Source organism: Bufo bufo, chromosome 10 (genome assembly GCF_905171765.1).
Source record: "Bufo bufo chromosome 10, aBufBuf1.1, whole genome shotgun sequence".
NCBI classification, from domain to species: Eukaryota; Metazoa; Chordata; class Amphibia; order Anura; family Bufonidae; genus Bufo; species Bufo bufo.
The window spans coordinates 24,550,715-24,571,339 of NC_053398.1; the positions used below are offsets into that span (position 1 = coordinate 24,550,715).

Genomic DNA, 20,625 nt, shown 5'->3' on the forward strand with positions numbered 1-20,625 from the left:
AAACCAAATCAGTTAGTACAGTAGCAAACGTAGTAACACCCTGAACGAGTAATCCTCGAAATACGATGAACCTGTAGAAAGCAAACAGCAGACTGGTTGTGGAGAGAGAGCACCTCTGCGGCCACGAGGTCCGAGGAGAGGAAAAGATGGATATGAGAGAGACAGAAGGATTAGACAGCTAGAAATGGATTAGACTGATCAGACAGACGGATAGAAAAGATGAAGCAGATTGGATAAACTGATCAGATAGATTAGACAGCTAGAAAGCTGGATTAGATAGACAGAAAGATAAGGAAGCAGATGACACAGATTAGATATATGGATTAGACAGCCGTAAAGTTATATTTGATAGATGTATTAGACAGACAGGAGGGAGATTAGAATATAGTTAGAAAGGTTAGACAGATGGATTAGATATATGGATTGGATACAGTTAGAGAGAGTTGAGATGGACAAAGCACATCCCATAAATTAATTAGACAGGCAGGATGATTAGACAGCTAGAAAAAAAATTAAACCTATGGATTAGATAGTAGGATAACAATAGGTTATGAATTAGATTAGACGGATAGAAAGATGGATTAGGGAGCATTCACATCACCGTTCAGATTTCTGTTCTTCTGATCGATCAGAAAATGAAAAAAACAAAAAACAGGATCCTGTAAAAACAAAACAAAAAAGAAAAACGGATCCTGTGGCATCAGCTGTCACATTTGAGCCATTTCCGTTTGAGATCCGTTTTTTTAGACAGGGAAAAAAGTACTGCATGCAGGACTTTTGTTACTGACGAAAAAAACAGATCTCAGACGGAAATGACTCAAATGGATGACGGCTGATGCCACAGGATCCGTTTATTTTTTTATTTTTTTACAGGATCCTGTTTTTTTTTCCTCTCTTCTTCAGACGGATCAGAAGAACGGAAAGCTAAACGTTGATGTGAATGCTCCCTTAGCTAGACAGAATGATAAATAGTACATAAATAGACAGAAGGGTTAAATGGACAGGAGCAGATAGAATAGGACGTGGGTTAGACCGAGACAGATCTATTTGTCTGCACCACAATGGCAACCAAAAGAGAGTGACCACCAACAATCAGCTAATCTGCAGGAGAACGGGAGGCTCTTCTCTAACTCAAGGCCTATGGATATTACCCTCATTAGGGAACACAGTTTTGATTGTATTTTTATTTGAGCACGAGTTGACATGTGTACGCTATTTATAAGGCATGAGGGGCCTCCATATTGCTTATTACATACACATGTTCTGGGGCTCCTAACAGCAATACAGAACACTATGCTGAATAGTTTACGGAAGAGATGGAATATGCACAGTTGGGGCATGACGTAGGTGATCAGAGCCGGGTTACTACAAATACCTAAAGCTATGTCCAATCCTTGCATCACAATAATGCATGGCTATCCAGGGAAAGAAGGGCCGTCTGACCGATGAAAAATAAATAAAAAATAAAATAGCTCCCTCTGGTGGACGAAGATGTTAATATGGAATTGTGAAAAATGGTCGATGTCGCAGCTTTATCCCATTAAAATCAACTGGCTGAAGCTGTAATACTATGCAACTATTCAAACGGGGGGCATGGGACCCTGTTGTCGTGATTGACGGGGTCAGGCCCCCATGATCTATGGATGGTGAACGCTATAGACGTGACTATATAAATTGATGCTGAAAAAAAAAAAAACAGCCCCACCTCTTATCTGCCTTTGCAAAAGGAGACAATTTGGCAGGACACCATAAGAGATGGCGAACCCAACTGTAGATCTAAGGGTCCCAGCAAGTGTGGACGACTAGACCGTACCAGACGCCACACATACAGATCTGTTGTCACATTTTGCTTTTTGATTGCCAAAATGGTCAGTACACATTTGAGGAGACAATGAAGAAAGAATGAAAGATAAAACTCCAGCGGACCACCTATACGCCCGCGCCAGTCTAGGACCAGATCCTCAGTGACTTCACCTTCTTGTTACATGGTCTGGCACCCTTGGATGGCTAGAATGGCATCACAATAATAATGATACGAACCAGCTGTCGAAGTAAAATACCCATCAGTATAAAGCCTCATTCACACGTCAGTGTGTCACATTTTAATGTGTGTAATCAGACATCAGTGTTTTAGCGCGGTCCGTGGGTCAGTGTTTTTAGCACGGATGCATGCTCTATTCACGGATCCATCACGTCCGTTATAGTCTATGGGTCCGTGAAAACCACGGATCATTAAGAAGAGATGCCTTTGAAAATTATTTTTCAGCTGTTCAGTGTCCGTGAAACACGGACAGCAAAAAACGGACCCAACACAGACAGATTCACAAATGCATCACTGACCACCTGCTCACGGATTTGAGCACGGACGTGTGAATGAGGCTTGAAGCAATGTAGGACAGCAACTTCACCCTCTTCTACACTCATTCCACCACCAAACACAGCAAGATGGTGAAGCCATGCAACAGACGTCGGCTCCTCGGGAGACCAGTAGAAAACCATCTAAAGACATTATGTCATGGCAGGACACTCTAAATGAAGTATACCCTGGGAGATCCTAGGTAACAGCAAAGGTCTACTTCACGCCAAGCCAAGGACGGAGCAAGCTCCTTCCATTAGACGCCTATCCTTGGCACTACATCTATGACCTCTGCATGGAGAAGTAATACGTGTGCACGGAGCCTTGTTGTGTGATTGATGCCAGGTGCACGGTCTCTGGGCACGCGACCGCCAAAAAGAAAGGATCTTACCAAGGAAACGAAGGTCTTATCTTTAAAGGGCTTGTCCAGTTTCAGGAGGAAACAGAACACCATATGTGATCCACCTGCAGCACAGAATAGATCATTACTTACCCGACACCTACCCTGTTCTGGTTCTCCTGGCAGGGCTCTGTTTCCCCCCGGCTGCAAGAGTCCAAATCATGTGACCGCTGCAGCCAATCACTTGCCTCGGCAGTACTGCAAAGTGGTTAGTGATTGGCTGTGGCGGTCACATGTGGTTGAGGTGACATCACTGCTGCAGACGGTTAAACAGAGCTCTGCCAAAGCACCTGTGCAAGATCTGTTGGGTAAGTAACAATCTATTCTTCACTTGTCAGAATTCCTCCTGAAACAGCACAACCCCTTTAACAAAGGACCTTGAAGAGGACCTAGAATCCTTTGCAGTCCAAGAAGGAATGCGAGATTCCTATAGGCCTGTCGTGCTGCCCCAGATACATGCACCAGCACAGATCAGCGTTGCTCAGGCACCACCTGTTGATTCCCACCGAGCTTTTAACAGCAAATCAAGTTTCTGCCAAGTCGTTATTAACATGGATGAACAGGCTGAAAGAGCAGGTACAACATGACACCCCGATCATTGGGACCTCGCGGCTTCCCTGACCTAAGCCGCGCACAAGGAGGAGGCAGCCATGAAGAGGTACAGAGTACGTGCTGTATCTTGGCTCAGCTTTTGTTAATGACTTAGAATCGAAGCTGTAACTGCTTTGCGTTAAACATGTAAAGTGCCGTGTACACGATCAGAGCTATACAAATTATACACATAATACATATATACATTTTAGTCGGGTTACATTAGCTCAGGGGGTGAAGCCTGTTAACATAAATAGAAGCACAGCAGTTTCGTTCAGTTTTGTTAATACAGCACACGGCTACAGCCAGGGGGCGCAACACAGCATGTCGCATGTCTTAAAGGGACGCTAAACACACAAAGCTTATGATTCACACAGCTGCATGTACATGGATCTCTCCAGCCAGAAAAGGCGATGGGATAGACTTTAGGTTTAGTGTCCCTTTAATTCAGTTTTTCATGACTGCTCTTCTTTATCACACGCAGCGTTAGGTCGGATCCCTTCCGACATCAACCCATTTACAACAATTCATACGATATCAGAATCCCTAAATGCGCCAAGAGTAGAGATGGCACCGACAACCGTAACACCCGACGTCATCCGTCAGACTCTCACGAAGCATGGCGAGATGCTGCGGTCCTATTTGCTTCCCAATGTGTGGGCTCAGTCACTTTACGGGGCTGCGAAAGCCTCATCAAACCTCCTAACGGGCCTGACAATGGGACCCTGCAAACCAGGCCCTTCCACAAGCTCCTTCAAAACCTGCGTGAAAACACTTTGTGGAGTCGAGGTAAACTTGTCATGACCAATCTTGGTTGTCAATGGCCAGACGACCAAACGCAACAGACTGCCAATAACGGCACAACCTTACGTATCATGGCTACCAAATTACAGCAATTAGGGGTCCACTGTTTGTGCCAGGTAAATCAACTGAACTGGTAAACCCAAACCCCCCCACCCATCAACTATTCTGGGGTATTTCTAATACTACAGATGTGACAAATATGGTCATATCGCATGACAAAGCACACATTATGTGCATCTGCCCTGAGCCAAATTCCTCTATTCTTCCTTCTGTAAAGCTGCATGATGGATATGTCCATACTGATTAATGGGTAATACATGGAGGTCATAGCAGATGTCCTCTATTAGCCCAAATCCACGTGCTCCAGTTGTTGCAGGCAACCAAGACCCTGTCCACCACCTTCAAAGTCGTACGGACCACTGACACGGTTTCGGACGCCTGTGGCAGTCGGGGCATGTAAACTTGGCTGCTGCAGAATGGACGCTATATAAGTCTCTAGCCCTTCTTGAGAGGTTCTCAAGGTGAGAACACTTCATCTTGAAGGGTGCCAACAAAACCACCTATTCGCAGGGGAACCAAGGGGCTTGCAACATGAACCACTAACCCAACACCTCCATATCAACTCAATTTCCCAGAATCGGAGAAGGGACTACTCCCACTGGAGGACACTATCCCATAGATCAAACGCTCAATGAGGTCAGTCAGCAAAACAATAAGAATATCCCAAGAACTAATGAGGCATTGACCAAGAACATCCCAAGATTTACACAATTATCTGTGTGATTAGCTCATCTATGGCGAATAGTTTAGGAGCCCTTTACATAAAATTACGCATGAACCTAAAAGGATATTGGGAGTGACAACCTAGAGAGAGCTATGCCGATCGTGAGAAATGTCACCTCTCCTGACATGTCCATTTAGTAAGTACTCTGGAGTATCGTTCCTTAGAACTCTGCATTGTATCACTCTCCTCTGTTACTCCTTGTGGAAATGATGTTCATACTCCTCTACGATATTCCCATACAAAGTCCGATACTGCCCACTCAGCTGACAGTGCCCTACTAATAAAAGGGAATGGTATCATCTTAAAGGGGTTCGATCTAGTCTGCTGCTCCAGAGGACTTCCGTTAACCTTCATCCAGTCAGAGCATGTCATACATGCACATGACCGCCACAGCCAATCAGTGCTCCCTTGCTGTACATACAAGCATCACTACTAAGGCTGGTGATTGGCTGCAGTGGCCATGTGCATGTATGGTGGCACATCATGGAACGACAGGGGATTGCATGGTTTTTTTTTCCCCCACCATATGTCCTGCTCTTAGCCAAAGTTTTGAAAATCCCACACAACCCCTTTAATGATGCCGTACCCTTTGTATAGAGGGCGTGTCCCTACGTGGTCTAAGGGCTCATGCACACGAACGTTGTTTGGTTCCGCATCCAAGCCGCGTTTTGTTTGCGTCTCGGATGCGGACCCGTTCACTTCAATGGGGCTGCAAAAGATAAGAACAGCACTCCGTGTGCAGTCTGTATCTGTTGCCCCCTTCTGTGGGGCTGCAAAAAATAAATAAAAAATAGAACATGTCCTATCCGTCCGGTTGTGTGCATAAGCCTCAACACCGTCAACTAACTGAAAGTAGTCAGACTGCAGGAACACATCCTAAGGCCTCATGCACACGGCCGTGTTCCGCCGCCGAGAGCGGTCCGTGGTAACCCGACCGGGATTCCTTCTGACAGCAGGCGCGCACGGCGTCATTGGTTGCTATGACGCCGTGCGCTTCATGCCGCCGCTGCTGTACAGTGATACACTCGTATAGATCATACCAGTGTATCACTGTACAGCAGCGGCGGCGTGAAGCGCACGGCGTCATAGCAACCAATGACGCCGTGCGCTCCTGCTGTCAGAAGGAATCCCGGCCGGGTGACCACGGACCGCTCTCGGCCGCGGAACACGGCCGTGTGCATGAGGCCTAAGCAGAATGTTAACACCCAGCTGTCAATTCATACACTTCCAGGGGGAATAACAGAGCATCAGCACAATGCATAGTTTAAAGGCAAGCACTCTAGAATTGATATTTCATGGGGAAACAAGCGAGTACTAAATGGACATGATTGCAGTGCTGAGAGGCTCTCTTAACGCATGCACAATACTTGCAACATCTGTAAGGTCAAAATACAGACAAGGGTGCGATAACTGTACCAAAAACTACCGGATCCAACAGTGAAGTCCATTATGCATAGTGAGTCTTCTCTTTTTTCAGGGAAACCCGTCCAGTAGAAAAAGGTAAAACTGGTTCTTCACCCCGTTTTTTCGGAATTTTCTTATTAACACTGCTGTATTTTTATGAAATTTTCGCTATTTTATAAAATTTTCTTATAGGCACATTTCTTTTTGCTGAAACATTCATTAAATAAAACACTGCTTTGCGTTAACACCAACCCAGGACTGGCGGAGACCTGCAAGGGTTAACGGAGTCGAGAGCGATCGATGATAGCTTACGGACTAGTCAGGGCAAGTGCCGTATACATATAGTGGCGTTATTAATGGGTTACACGACATAAAAAGGCTAGAAAAGATCCAAAAACTGCCTTCCGGCCTGCAACATTACATGATTCCAGTCACTGGCTAATTATCTTTCTATAGATACAGATTTAAAGAAAAAAAAAAAAAAAACGATTATAAAAAGTTAAAATCAAGCCTGCAAGGTACGTCATATTTTTCTTTTCTTCTTTAAAAGTATACACAACAGCAATATGAAAACATAAAAAATAAAATTAACTTACATTAATACACCCCACTTTATATGCAGTAATGAGCTTAAAATTTATGGAGATAAAATACTGATGCATAAAACACCCTCCCCTCCAAAAAAAAAATAATAATAATAATAATAATAATAATAACATATGCCATTAGGATTCCATAATTTACAATACAGTAGTTACAAAGGACACGCCAAACATGAAAGTAAATTGAAATACAAAATAATAATAATAATAATAATAATCAGAAAACCCCACTACACTTTCATATAGAATTAGACTCAAAAACAGAAGTAAGGCGACTATGTATAAACGGGATATGAAGCTAAAGTTCACAGCTATCAAAAGTGGCGTCTGTTATATATAGCAGCTTATCTATGATACATTCAAGATAAATGATAGAATTATTACTTGCTCGAAGCTAAAAACATTAGTCTTAATACCATTTTTTTCTTAAAGCCCACCACTATACTACAGTATAATTTAGGTCTATGCAAAAAAAATTAAAAAAATGTAGCTACCATTTATTTTATATATATATATATCTTTTTTTCTCTTTTTTTAACATTTCATTTTAAGAAATGTATGATTTCGTTTTTTTTTCAAAGTCTTTGGTGCTGGATAAATTAACTTGATATGGACGATGCAGAAACTGGTAAAAATAAAAATCGTTGAAAAATACGCACATCATTTCATGTCCCTGACGGAATGTATTAAATAAGCAGTCACCACTCAGGAAAAAAAAAATAATGAATAATAATACTAATAAAACATAATGTAAATGGAGACTTGAAAAAAAAACAACATGCATAAAAAGGAAAGCTAAAATTGCACACGCGAAGGAGCAAAAAAAAAAAAAACTCATCTCATCAAAACCTCTAGAGTAAATATTTCTTGATACGCTATATTCGAATACTGTGCGGGCTGTCCAACGGGGGTCACGTGCTGTAGTGTTAACCTCCTTCAGTGCTGAAAGCGCCTGCAAGACATTGCCCAGCAAGATGCTGCAGCTTCAGCCGAGCCCGAAAAAGGTCCAAAAAAACCCGAAAAAATAAAATAATGTTATCTTCCCATAAACCTGACCACAACATGCCTTACTACACCGCTAAATAGAGAGTACGAAAAAAATCCAGCCCGTTGGACAAACGCCGTGACGATAAAAAGGTGAAGAATCCACTTCGTAGACAATATTGCAGTTTCCGTCGAACGGGGTGATGACCGGGAGGGGAGTGCACGTGCAGTCAGCGTTTAAATCTAAGAAACCAAAAGTGTGATCTTCAAAAAGCGCTTCAGGTTACGCTAAATATCTACGCCACCCCCACCCACAAAAAACAAACAAAAAAAAACTATTAAAATAAACACAGTAAAATCTACAGCAACACAGATTTAAAAAATAAAAAAGGAAAAAAAAATACATGCTGTTCTGTTGGTAAGTCAAACACCTCAACCTAAAAATCAGAGCACACGATCAAACAAAATGAACAAACCCCTAGACTGATCAAATACTCAAGTTATTCGAAAAAATAGATATTTATATATCAGCAGATTAGAAGATTAAGTGCTGAAATTGACATTAATATATTAAGTAATAACATTAACAACCTCAAATATTTAAGGCACTATGTGTGGGAACAGTTTACAATGCAGCGGATTATTAGGACGACGACGACACGAAATAGCAAGGTCTAGGCAACTTTTTTTTTTTTTTCTTTTTCTTCTTCTGCCCATGCAAAAGACACATGCAGTGTGAACATCAAACTCAGTAGCCATGTGACCCGACACAAACACCAAGACATACGAGAACGGAAACGACGCACACGACGTACACCGTACTACTGACATTATGTGCATTTGTTGCGCTAAACCTGTATGCTGAATGGCTTCCCAAAGACGTGTCTTGCACTAGGTTAGAAGGCAATTGTATAAAAAAATAGCAGGAGAGAAAGTGAACTTCTGGCTCCCGTAAGTCACCTGTCTTAGAGTTACTATAGAAGAGAACAGGACCAGAGACGATTTTATACCAAATGTGCAAAAAAACACATTAAAAGTGAATTTTCATCTTTTTCAAATTTTTTTTTTCTTAAAGCTCAAGATTGTTTTAAATTGCACCCAAGTCTTACATGATTCAAAAAATATTTTTTCTTGTGCCATGGCCAAATTATTTTTGATTTTGATTTTTTTTTCCATTATCAAAAAGCCATGTTTGTTGTTTTTTTTTATCAATGTTTTGTTTTCGTTCCGCTTCAAACCCAAGTGATTGAATCTTTGAGCTTCCTTTGCGGGTTTCTCACATGTACGGATACTGGTTGAGTTTCGTGGGGCTCATCGGAAATCCTGTATAGGCCGGGGAGGCAGCAATGTATGAGTGGGATGGGAAAATCGGTTTGTATTGAGTCTGGTGGATGGTGGGAGAAGGTAAAAGCCTGGGGTTGATACCCACTGCCACCTGATGAACGATGCCGCTGGGATGAGAGAGATTGTAAGCCGGGTGTTGTAAAATCGGCCTTGAGGTACACGGCGACGCCAGGAGGTGGGCCACGGGTGCTACTGTGGTCACCGGAGCGGAGGGTGGATATGAAAGGATGGCGTGCTGACCGCCAAGATGCGCATGCACGGCACTGTGATTTGGGCTTCCATGTTGAAGGGTGAAATGATGACTGGCAACCGTTGGTGCGATAAACGCCTGCTGTCTCCTGTGCCCATAGTTTCCATTCCATTCTTGGTGTCCCGTTCCAAAATGTTGCATCTGGGGATACAGGGGTTAAAATGTTGTTAGGCAATTTGCACAGGTGCCTAATGAATACACATCTCTGCTTCTAAATTAGTACAGAAATAATGAACCAGACAAGGGGTTGTCTCATCAAAATGACCACCGAGAATGCGGCCCTCAGGTCCCCACCCCGGCACCTCCATCAAATAGCTGATTGCTTATAGGACATGTGGGCAGGGGTGCCTTCATGAGACAATCCTTTTAAAGAGGGCCTGTTTTCCGAGACTTGGATACATCATCAGAATTTAAATCCGTGGGGCTCTTTGAGAAGGCAGTGGCACTCGCAGTTGCGCTGAGGCCTTCTAACAGCTTTCCCTAGGGCGAGCGACGACATGTTCGTCAGTCAAATGGCCTAGACGCAGCACAGCCCCAATTGAACTGAAGAGCGCAGCGCTGTGATACCAGGCACAGACACTATACAATGCACGGCGCTGTGCTTGCTAAGCAGTTGCGCCGCGGCCTTCTCAAACAGCTGCTTGGCGGGGGTCCCGGGTGACGGATCCCCACAGATCAGATACTGATGACCTATCCAGAGGGTGGGTCTTCAGTCTATAAATTTTTAGAAAACACTTTTAAGTAATAGGAAATCTAAAGCATAAAACCTGCCCTTTCTAATTTAGTAATAAAGGTCCTGGCCCTTTAAGAGATTGCAATGAAAACAAATGTAGGAAAGAAACACCAGCCCGATTTGTAAGACATGACAAACTCACTTGACTGTAACTCCGAGGCTGCTGTTGGAATGCTGATGTAAGTTTCTGCTGGCGATTCCCAAGGCCTGCAGGATGGTTCTTTCTCCCTGGAGCTGAACGTCCTTTTATTAAGGGATGGCAGGCCGGATCTGGGGGGAAAAAATAAATAAATCAAGTTCAAACCCAACGCTGCCAGTTCCCTACACAGATGGGTGGCAGGGGCAGAGATCACTTAGGCTATGCAGTCTCAAAATTAGTGGCGATCCCAGGCGTCAGACCTCCACCAATCATAAACAGATGGCGTCACATCATAAGATGGCAATGACCCTTTAATGCTGTGAACAACCTCGGAGAAGTCTATGGGGGCAATCTACCTGTCCAACTGTAGATGTGATTCACCTGATTAATACACTGTTTTTCTTTTGTTGATCAAAGGGTCCGTTCCAGAGTTATGATACTTTTTCTTAATATGCCAATTTTCCTTTGGTGCAATGAGTGCGTCACCGTTGCTCTTGTTGAACCCACGCTCCACTCATTTCTGTGGCCAGCCCCTCCATGACTGCTTTGATTGACAGTGTCAGTTAGTGGCAGAGCAGTGAGGAAAGCGGGTGAACACAGAAAGGAGCAAAGCTTGGGTGCAACAAGAGAAAGGGTGAAGCCCTCATTGCACCAAAGGCCTAATTTTCATATTAAGAAAAAGTATCGTAACTCGGGAAAAGAGCCTCAGTTCGACAAAAGAAAAAAAAAAGCGTTTTAAGCAGGTGAACCTCAGCCATGTTTAATGGGGAGGTCGCTGGTGACAGATTCCCTTTAACACTGGTCTACATGGATGCACATTAAGAGGGACTGTGTGCTGTGGTACAAGCTCCATGCACACAACTCCACCTAATATTAAATGGTCAATCCTGAGGTCAGGATGGAGATATTTACCCTTGTTGGTAGCCCGATGGGAATTGAATTTGCGGTTTTCAATCCGGATAGGTGGGACCACTAACGTGCACACTGCTGGTTTACTTTCAGTTTTCTCTGATGTCCGTTTTTCTGCATTCTGGTTGGTATCCGTCACAAAGCTGCTCTTGACAAATGGGCTGTCATGGCCAGATGAATCAGAGCTTGGGGATCCATCAACAGTGTCACAGCCACTCTCAGGCTCATCATCCGACATGCTGCAAACGCAATTACAAGAGTCAGAATCATAATATACTGCAATCCAGAGGCTAAAGAGGATCGGTCGTAATAGGAGCGCTCAGAAGACCGGTCTGTAATATGCCGCCCTTATAAAGGAGAGCATACAGTGTACCATGATGTACACCGATAGTACTTAGGTTTACAGGTGCTGTCCTATGACTTTTTTCGGATTCATTTGATGCCCCCATTCAAGTTTAAAGGGGTTATCCAACCCCATAAATGCCCGGGCCCCTCACACTGGCTCCCCGACACTCGCGTCTCTTCTGATGCCGGCACGGCAGCCAATAGCAGGCCGCAACAGGAACGAGCCTCCCTAGAGTCACCCGTGTTGCTAGGGAGGCTCGTTCCTGTCACGGCCTGGTATTGGCTGCCCCCTGCCATCCTCGCCCACCCTCCCCTGACGCTGGATGTTTTGATCCGCGTGACGGGGAGATGCAGCGGCGGCCGTGCTGGCATCAGAAGCAACGTGGGTGCCAGGGAGCGAGGTAAGTACAATCTGTGTGCGGGGCCTGGGCATTACGGGCTGAAGGGGGGCATTTTTAAGGATATAGACAAGGTAGAGCAGAGACTAAGGACACTGCCTTCGCCACAATGCTGGTGGGGCTTCAAAAAGTCAGACACCCATCTAACTTACTTTTGGAGAGGCTATAAAAAGTAATAATAGGAGCTGTTGTAGGAAGACTGTTTAATGAGGGAACCTAACAAGTTGACTATAAAGGGTTAAAATTATTTCTTGTGGCTTTGTGGTGCACATTCTGCACCGCTTATCTACAGCTCAGTATTGTACAACCTACATGCTGCAGATTTGCTCCCGAGAATCAGACTTCCGAATCTGCACCATGTCTATCATCTTCTGGGTTGTTTGTGGATTTCTTCCATTATCGTCATTAGAGTTTAAATCTCCAAACTGAGAACGTTGTGACCGACTTACTTGCAGATTTGGTGCAGTTTTCATCTGCAGCAAGCCCTGAACTTACCCTACCCTATACACCTCCTAGAACCAGAATGAGTGGAGCCAGGGTAATACTGTGCTCGTCATCCAGCTGAAAAGGACATACTCTAGGTTTGCACAGTGAGATGAGTCCTGTCTGTCAATCAATAGGTCATGTGTACTATAAAGGCCCCTTTACAAAGGCTGACACAGCAGGCAATTATTGAAAACGATCCGTCCGTTACTGATCATTGCCTGCTCATCAGAAGAGGTGAGAGCTGCATTTACGTGCAGCCATCACCCCCCCTCTGTGAGAACCAGCAATTGCTACTGCTAGTCTCGATACAGATTCATTGTTTCTGGGCAGCAGATCCTTAGCCTGTTGACCAGAAACAGCTTTAGGTGATCAATTCAGCGATGCTTTCACCCGATGAATGAGCGTTTGCTCATTTATCAGGTGATCACCGGCAACCTTCACACAAGGAGAGTATCGGGAACTACTATTCCTAGGAATGCTCCTTCCCAATAATTGCCCCGATCATTGGACCCTAAGCAATGCTGCTTCACTAAAATACTAAATCAGAATGCTCCCTTAAATCTTCTTTTCAGCTCGATGCCAACTAAGTGGAGATGTCATGACCCATTAGTTTAACCACAGAGTCACCAGAAGATTTCCTGTAAGGACTTGTCCACTGAACACACATTCCAAGCAGCGGATACGACGTGGTGTTTATATTTAACTGGATGCAGGGTTAATCGCTTACCTGTTGGGTCTTTTGCAGGGAGAGGGGCTGGATTGCCCTGAGGAGCTGGTGCTTAGGGTGCTGTCTGGACTACTCAAGGAACAGACCCGATCAATATTCAGAGTACTCTGACATGCCTCACAATCCAGGCTGCCTTTACATCTAGGTAACAAATAACAGGAATCGTTTAATCCACTGGACTATAGATCTAGTCAGATAGGTGTCAACAACAACAACAAAAAATCATTAAAGGGCATCTGTCAGCAGTTTTGTACCTATGACACTGGCTGACCTGTTACATGTGCGCTTGGCAGCTGAAGGCATCTGTGTTGGTCCCATGTACATATGTGCCCGCATTGCTGAGAAAAATGATGTTTTAATATATGCAAATGAGCCTCTAGGAGCAACGGGGGCGTTGCCGTTACACCTAGAGGCTCTGCTCTCTCTGCAACTGCCGTACCCTCTGTATTCTAACAGGGCCAGGCAGGTATGATGTCATTTACACTGCCTGGTCCTGTCAATTAAAGTGCAGATTGCTTCCTGCAACTGCTGCACTATCTGCACTTTGATTGACAGCGCCAGGCAGTGTAAATGACATTACACCTGCCTGGCCCTGTTAGAGTGCAGAGGGCGGGGCAGTTGCAGAGAGAGCAGAGCCTCTAGGTGTAATAGCAACGCCCCCGTTGCTCCTAGAGGCTAATTTGCATATATTAAAACATCATTTTTCTCAGCAATGTGGGCACATATGAACATGGGACCTACAACAGATGTCTTCAGCTGCCAAGTGCACATGCGACAGGTCGGCCAGTGTCATAGGTACAAAACTGCTGACAGATGCCCTTTAATCTTTTATTCCAATTACTTTCAAAAACTTACTCTCTCAGTGAGTGAGTCTGTGCTGAATCCTCCTCATCCGTGTCGCTGCTAATCGTAATGACACTGGCTGTGGGGCTTGGGGAATCCGCTATGACAATCTCTTGCCTCTGCTGACTTGACACATCTGGGGCCGGCTCCTCAGACACCTTACAAGATCCTTCCTCCTGCGCCTCCAGGTTCTGATTGTCCTGTGGTAATGCACAACTTTCAGACTCTGTGGTCTTTGCGCTGTTTGATATCTTTGGAGAGGCAAGTGCTTTACTGTGGACGACACTGGAGTCCTGTACTGTGTTACTCCTACAAAGACAAGCCAAGAGGATATTAGAGCAAATATTCAAAGATCGGGTTATCAGAAGGTACATGGCCGCCAGCAGGCTGTCCTCAGATGGGTGGAGGTCATACCTGTTTTGACAGATCTTATTTCGTTTAGTAGCAGCAGGCTGAGGCCACACCACATGTGCGATGCCTAAACTGATAGGCTGAGGGGCTGACAGCGCCATTTGGTTGGTTAGGAGAGGCTGAAGAATCATGGAACTGTAATGGTTTCCGTGCTGAATAATTTTCCTGAAACAAATAAAGGAAGAGAGAGAAACATAAGAAAACTGGGTATTTGTAATTCGGATGTTTTAAAGAGCCACCGGATACCGTGAAAGTCTCCAGGTGCTGAAGTAGCCCCTCCGGCAGATTACAGATCATCAACAGCTAAAGGGCTTTAATAATAGTAATGTCGTCCTTTAACAAGGAATAATACTATTTAAAGGAATTATGTGGGAATTTATAATTCCAAACAACTGGGTCCCCCCCGCCCCGCCGATCAGCTGTTAGAAGTGCTGCGGCCTCTTCCTAGGCCCGTGACATCACTGTACATTGGTCACATAGCCTAGTTGAGGCCAGTGCTCTGTAAGTTGGTCGCATGGCCTAGTTCCAGCTCGACCTCATTAAAATGAATGGCGCTGATCTGCAATACCAAGCACAGCTGCTATAACAATGTAGGGTGCTGTGCTTGTAAAGCTGCCGGGAGCTGGCAGCACTTACCACTCCCTGAAACAGCTGATCAGCAGGGATTTCGCGACCGATGTCATACTGATTACCTATCCTGAGGAAAGCTCATCATTATCAATTTCTGCATAACCCATTTAATGTTCAGTTCATCCTCTGCACACGGTGGAGCTGCAAAAACATCCTGACCCTGCACCGCAATGCCTGGCCACCTGCTGGACAGTCCCACAGGTTGGATTATAAAGTAAGGAGCTAGGAACAGGTCATTGACTTCTTGTTCCTGATAAAAGATCGGTAAATCACTGAAGACATGACCGGGAAAAAAAACTAATGGGAACAATCTAAAAGTTGGTCATGACTAGTCTCCCATATCACCTACACTAAAAAAGCTAAAAGACAAATCTCAGATTACTGGTAACGGTATGGGCAGCTTAACATGTTGCCACGGCCAGGTGATTGTTTTCAACCTACCCCCAGTCTCCCAGCCTCTGTGGTCCAGCCATGGTATCGGAGGCAAAGGTTGTTGTTGTTGGCGTCACAGTTGTCACCTGCTGCCAGGCGGGAACCAATATTGGTTGTGTTCCATTTGACCATGTGTGCTGAAAATGTAATGGACATAGATTTTAATGAAAGTTTAAAGGGGTTATCCCATCTTAGACAATGGGGGCATATCGCTAGGATATGCCCCCATTGTCTGATAGGTGCGGGTCCCACCTCTGGGACCCGCACCTACACAGAGAACAGACCGGAGCAAGTTGAGGAGGGCACACTGCGCATGCGCAGCTGCCCTCTATTCATTTTTATGGAGTGCTGGCTCGGCTATTTCCGTCAGCCCCATAGAAATGAATGGGAGCGGTGGCCGCGCATGCGCGGTTCGCTCCCATTCACTTCAATGGGAGAGATGAGAAACTGCGCCTAGTGGTGGATGGACCCTGGGAAACCCATGGTCCTCCATCCTTAACTCTCCCCGGCTCCATTCTTCTTGTAGGTGCGATCCCACACCTATCAGACAATGGGGGCATATCCTAGCGATATGCCCCCATTGTCTAAGATGGGATAACCCCTTTAAGCAGAAAAACTTTCAGGCGTGTACAAAAAACAAAACAAAAATAATAATGCTAATTTATTATACTTTTTACAAGAAAGACTCACCTGTGAGAGGACACCTGGTCGTATCTGTAGGGGCTGAATGGCCGGAGCCTGGCTAACTAGGGGTAAGGCGTTATCTACTCTCACAGAGTAACTTGTGGGCTTGCCATGATTTGGTGGGATTCCTGCAAGAATGAATAGCATGACTCCATTATTACAAAACAGTCAGTCAAACCAGATAAAGGGGTTGTCCGGTTTCCCATATTGATTGACCTTTCCTCAGGATAGGTCATCAATATCAGATAGGTGGGGGTCCAACTCCCGGCACCCCCGACGATCAGCTGTTTGTAGAGACCAGCAGCTCTTGTACGTTATACGTCAATGGGACGGAGCTGGAATTACACTGTCGACGGAGAGCAGGCAAACAGCGAAGAGGCCGAGGCGCTCATACGAGTGCTGTGTCTCTTCAATCAGCTGATCGGCAGCGATAAGTCATCAATATGGGAAACCAGACAACCCCTTTACTCACCTAAATGCTAGGCATAAATCCAACAAATTATTTACATGCCGATTTCAACACTTTATTAATAGCTGTCAATGTACCTTGTAGGGTTGGGGGACAAAGTATCAGGGTCTGTTGAAAAGCATCATTACAACCAAAAGGAGCAGTTCCTGCCTGCACTGGGATCCCATGGTGAATAACTGTATGCCCAGAAGTTGTTAAAGCCTGAAATACAGAACATATTGAATTTATTTCATATAAAATGCAAACCGTAAGAGAACGTCTGCCAGATGAAGGAGGGAGGGCTAATTTACCCATTAGATGTATATCGGGGGGACTCGCTGACCATCTAATGTGTATAAGACCCTCCAGACTTTCCCCCAGATGGTGTGGGAGACATGGATCAAGCTCTTGGATATCAACATGCACAATCCTTTCATTTTCAAGAAGTTAAGCCACGACCAGGTGTCTGGCAGTAGCTCCGTCCCCCCTCAGAATACATGTGTGGTTGACGTGCATGCGAATGGTGTGGTCAGGAGAGATAGCTGTTGGTCGAAGAGGTGTTCAGTGGGCAGATATTGACAGACATTGCGGAAGCCCCTGCGTTCCCATCCGGCCTATAAAGGGGGCACGTGGAGATCCAGCCGCAACCCGGCAAACATGCCAAGAATCGGCTGGACAAAAACTGCTGAGCGCATTGCCGGATCCAGTGAGACCCGGCAACCTGTTCCCTTCCGGACCTCACGACACACAAATGAGAAACTAGCGCAACACAGCTGAACGCTGGGGGTTATAGAAGCCGCCTGATAGAGAAAAGCGGATTATCAGACTGGCTGCTGTGCAATAAACGCTTTGAAGAGGAGCCGTCACCTCTCCTGACATGTCTGTTTCCTTACTACTTGCATCCTCCATGTAATAATTCTTGAGCATCTATTTGTATGAATCTATGCTGTGCCATTCCTTTATTATTCCTGCTAGAAGATAACGCATAAATTGCCAGCATTCTGGAATAAAGGTCCAACTGGGGGGAGGGTGTCCCTGCTCATGTCAGTCCGTGTAGGGAAACACACACTTGGGTCTTTATTGCAGATTGCTGACAATTCATTTATAAACTACTAATAGGAATAAACTAGGAAATAGATGATCCACAATTATTATTATGTAAAAATGCAAGTAGTTAGAAAAACAGACAGAGGCGCCAGGTTCTCTATAAGAATCCCCAACGGGACATGTTTTGAGAAGATCCGGTTGGATCTCATCATGCCTGGAGATTTGGCAGTAAATCAGATCACCTCTGCAACACTGGTATAGGGGATACCTTACTGTACTCTGTCACATTACAGTGAGCATGCAATGTGCTAATCCACCACTAGATGACACTATTCATACATCCTGCTGGGTGGATGAGGAAAACCACTGCTGTTGACAACAAAGTAAATGACGTCTCGAGCCCAACAAGAAAAAACAAGCTATGGCTTCATTTTAGAAGGTAAAGGCAGCGCCATCACTAGGATACAACCACAGAGAACGGCGCTGTCACTTGCATTAGCCACTCCGCTAAAAAGGACTAGACTCCACGTCATAGCATGCTCCCAGCAGAATACACCAGTAGAAATATGCTAATAAATGGGCGGCGGAAATTAATATTCAAGCAGAAATTTACCACACACCTGACTCCTGACATTGCCAATTTTGGTGAACCCAGCGGAGAGGTTAGCAGCATTGCCTGAGGCAACCGGTCTCATGACTGATGTTTTATTGTGGTTCGCTGCGTTGCATGGGTTGGGACGAAACTTGCAAACATCCATGATATGGAAACAGGACTTCACACTGAAAAAGGAAAAAAAAAAAAAAAAAACATTTTATTTAGTCTTTATATAAATAGGATTTGAAACAACAAAGGAAAATGACTAACCCCCTCCCCCGGCTGTGCAGGTAACTGCAGTCAGTCCCATTGACTTGAATAGAGCTGTGCAGCAGTTCCCCTGCAGAGGGGGTGGCTGGGGCAACACTCTGCAGAGGACACAGCACTAAATTCGTTCCGCAGCCCCTTCATTATCAGGATCAGAGGTGGTTCCCTGAGGTCCTAGCGTCACACAAGATTGGAATATCCATTAAAAATTCACAGGCATACACCATTCTACTAGGGAGATGTCAAATCGATCTGTATCCCCTGCTTGTTCAGTGTCTGCATGCAGCCATGTCTTAGCCTAAACGGGGTTATCCAGGAATGGATAACGATGACCTCAGGATAGGTCATTATTATCACGTCGGCGGGGATCAGAGTCCTAGCACCCCCACAATCAGCTGTTTCAAGGAGCCACCACGCACACCACAGCTCTGGTGATCACAGCTAGCTCCCGGCTGCCCTCCAAGCACAGCGCCATACATAGTATCGCAACTGTGCTTGGGATTGCAGCTCAGCCCCTTTCACTTCAATGGAACTGAGCTGCAACTAGGCCACGTGACCGATGTACGGTGACGTCACATGGCCTAGGGAGAGGCCTGCCGATGGACAGGCGTCCTGGATGTCAGACCCCCACCGATCTGATATTGACAACCAACCCTGAGGATAGGTCATCAATATTAATTACTGAATTAACCCTGGTAGGGATGGATTCACACTACATATTTGTCTAATGGCTTGTAAAAAAAAAAAAAAAAAAATGAAATCCATGAGTTTTTTTAAGATGGCTTTTTTTGTCACGTTTTACTTGAGGGGTTTTCTTAATTTTCTTATAGAGAAGAGTAAGACTAATGGATGAAAAAACAAAAAAACAAACCTAGAGCATGCTGCGATCTGAAAAAACATCAGGGGGAAAAAAAAAAATATCGCCAGGAAACGTTTAAGTGTTTAATACTGATGACCTAGCCTCACGATAGGTCATCAGTACGTGATCGGTGGGGGTCCGAAGTCTGGTGCCCGGTTCGAACAGCTATTTGAAGAGGCTGTGGCGCTCCTCGCAGCATACCAAGCAGAGCGCCATCCACTGGATAATAGCTGTGCTTGGTATTGCAGCCCAGGGCCATTCACTAGAATGGGACCGAGCTGCGCCTAGGCCACGTGACCGATAAACGTGACTTCCCTGGCCTAGGAAGAGGATGCAGCGCCTCTTCAAACAGCTGATCGGTTGATGTGCCGGGAGTCGGACCCCCATCGTTCACCAACTGATGACCTATCCTGAGGAAAGATCCTCTGTCCTATTGGCCAACATATAAGATATATATATATATTAGAGATAGAGATAGATAGAGAGATATAGAATGCACACCACCCTTACCCCTTTCTCCCAGCATGATGGTTATTACCGTATGTATAGGGATTTCAAATGTCCCTTTAACCATTTTACGTGACAAGTATTTTTGGAGGCAGTCACATGCCATACGAAGTCCTATACATCCACTACCAGTCATACCAGTAAACAGGATGTGGGGAGTGTAATATTATAATGGTATTCCTGCATGTTCTCCAGCAGCTCACGGAACACACATCAGTGCTGCCATCTGTCTGGACGGTTTAATCTATAGTTCAGATTTGAACTATTTAAGAACGCTTCCGTGCGCCAACCCTTTGGTAAATATTTCCCTGCCGTCATATTTTCCATGTCCTATCTGTGGGTGCATGCTCCAACTGGCATATTCTGTAAATACTGCCTTTCTTTCTAGTCGAGGAATTCACAGCAGAGGGAAGAGCGTAAAGAGAAGAGATTTGGCGAATGCAGCAAGGACTACGAGTTTCCAGTCTTATGCGCTTTCTTCCTGCGATAATCACTCGTATGACTATACCGCGGATGGGAATGCAGCTTGGTCTCCAATATTAAAACAACACTACACCTAGAAATTAATGATCATAGGACAAGTGAAATACAGCTGTCCTCGCTGCTGGTCAGGCTGCTGCATGTACTGTACAATCCTGGACACGGT

General features: G+C 45.0%; 1 protein-coding gene across 1 annotated transcript; it reads right to left on the reverse strand.

The window, feature by feature from the left end:
• Window positions 1-6,468: 6,468 nt before the first annotated feature.
• HIPK3 (homeodomain interacting protein kinase 3) lies at window positions 6,469-18,525 on the reverse strand. Its single transcript, XM_040410585.1, has 10 exons — window positions 18,372-18,525; window positions 16,803-16,926; window positions 16,263-16,384; window positions 15,582-15,709; window positions 14,514-14,675; window positions 14,112-14,408; window positions 13,257-13,397; window positions 11,304-11,539; window positions 10,395-10,522; window positions 6,469-9,660 (listed from the first exon to the last, which is right to left on the reverse strand). Exons 1-10 carry the CDS (start codon window positions 18,507-18,509, stop codon window positions 9,202-9,204), a joined length of 1,935 nt encoding a protein of 644 aa, XP_040266519.1. The 5' UTR covers window positions 18,510-18,525; the 3' UTR covers window positions 6,469-9,201.
• Window positions 18,526-20,625: the final 2,100 nt, after the last annotated feature.

Coding starts and splice junctions, on each gene's coding strand:
- HIPK3 (XM_040410585.1), bottom strand. CDS start 18,509: ATGGATGTTTGCAAGTTTCGTCCCAACCCATGCAACGCAGCGAACCAC. Junction 14,676..15,581: donor CAGAGGCTGGGAGACTGGGG/GTAGGTTGAAAA, acceptor TATTTGTTTCAG/GAAAATTATTCAGCACGGAA. Junction 9,661..10,394: donor AGCCTCGGAGTTACAGTCAA/GTGAGTTTGTCA, acceptor CTGTATCCCCAG/ATGCAACATTTTGGAACGGG.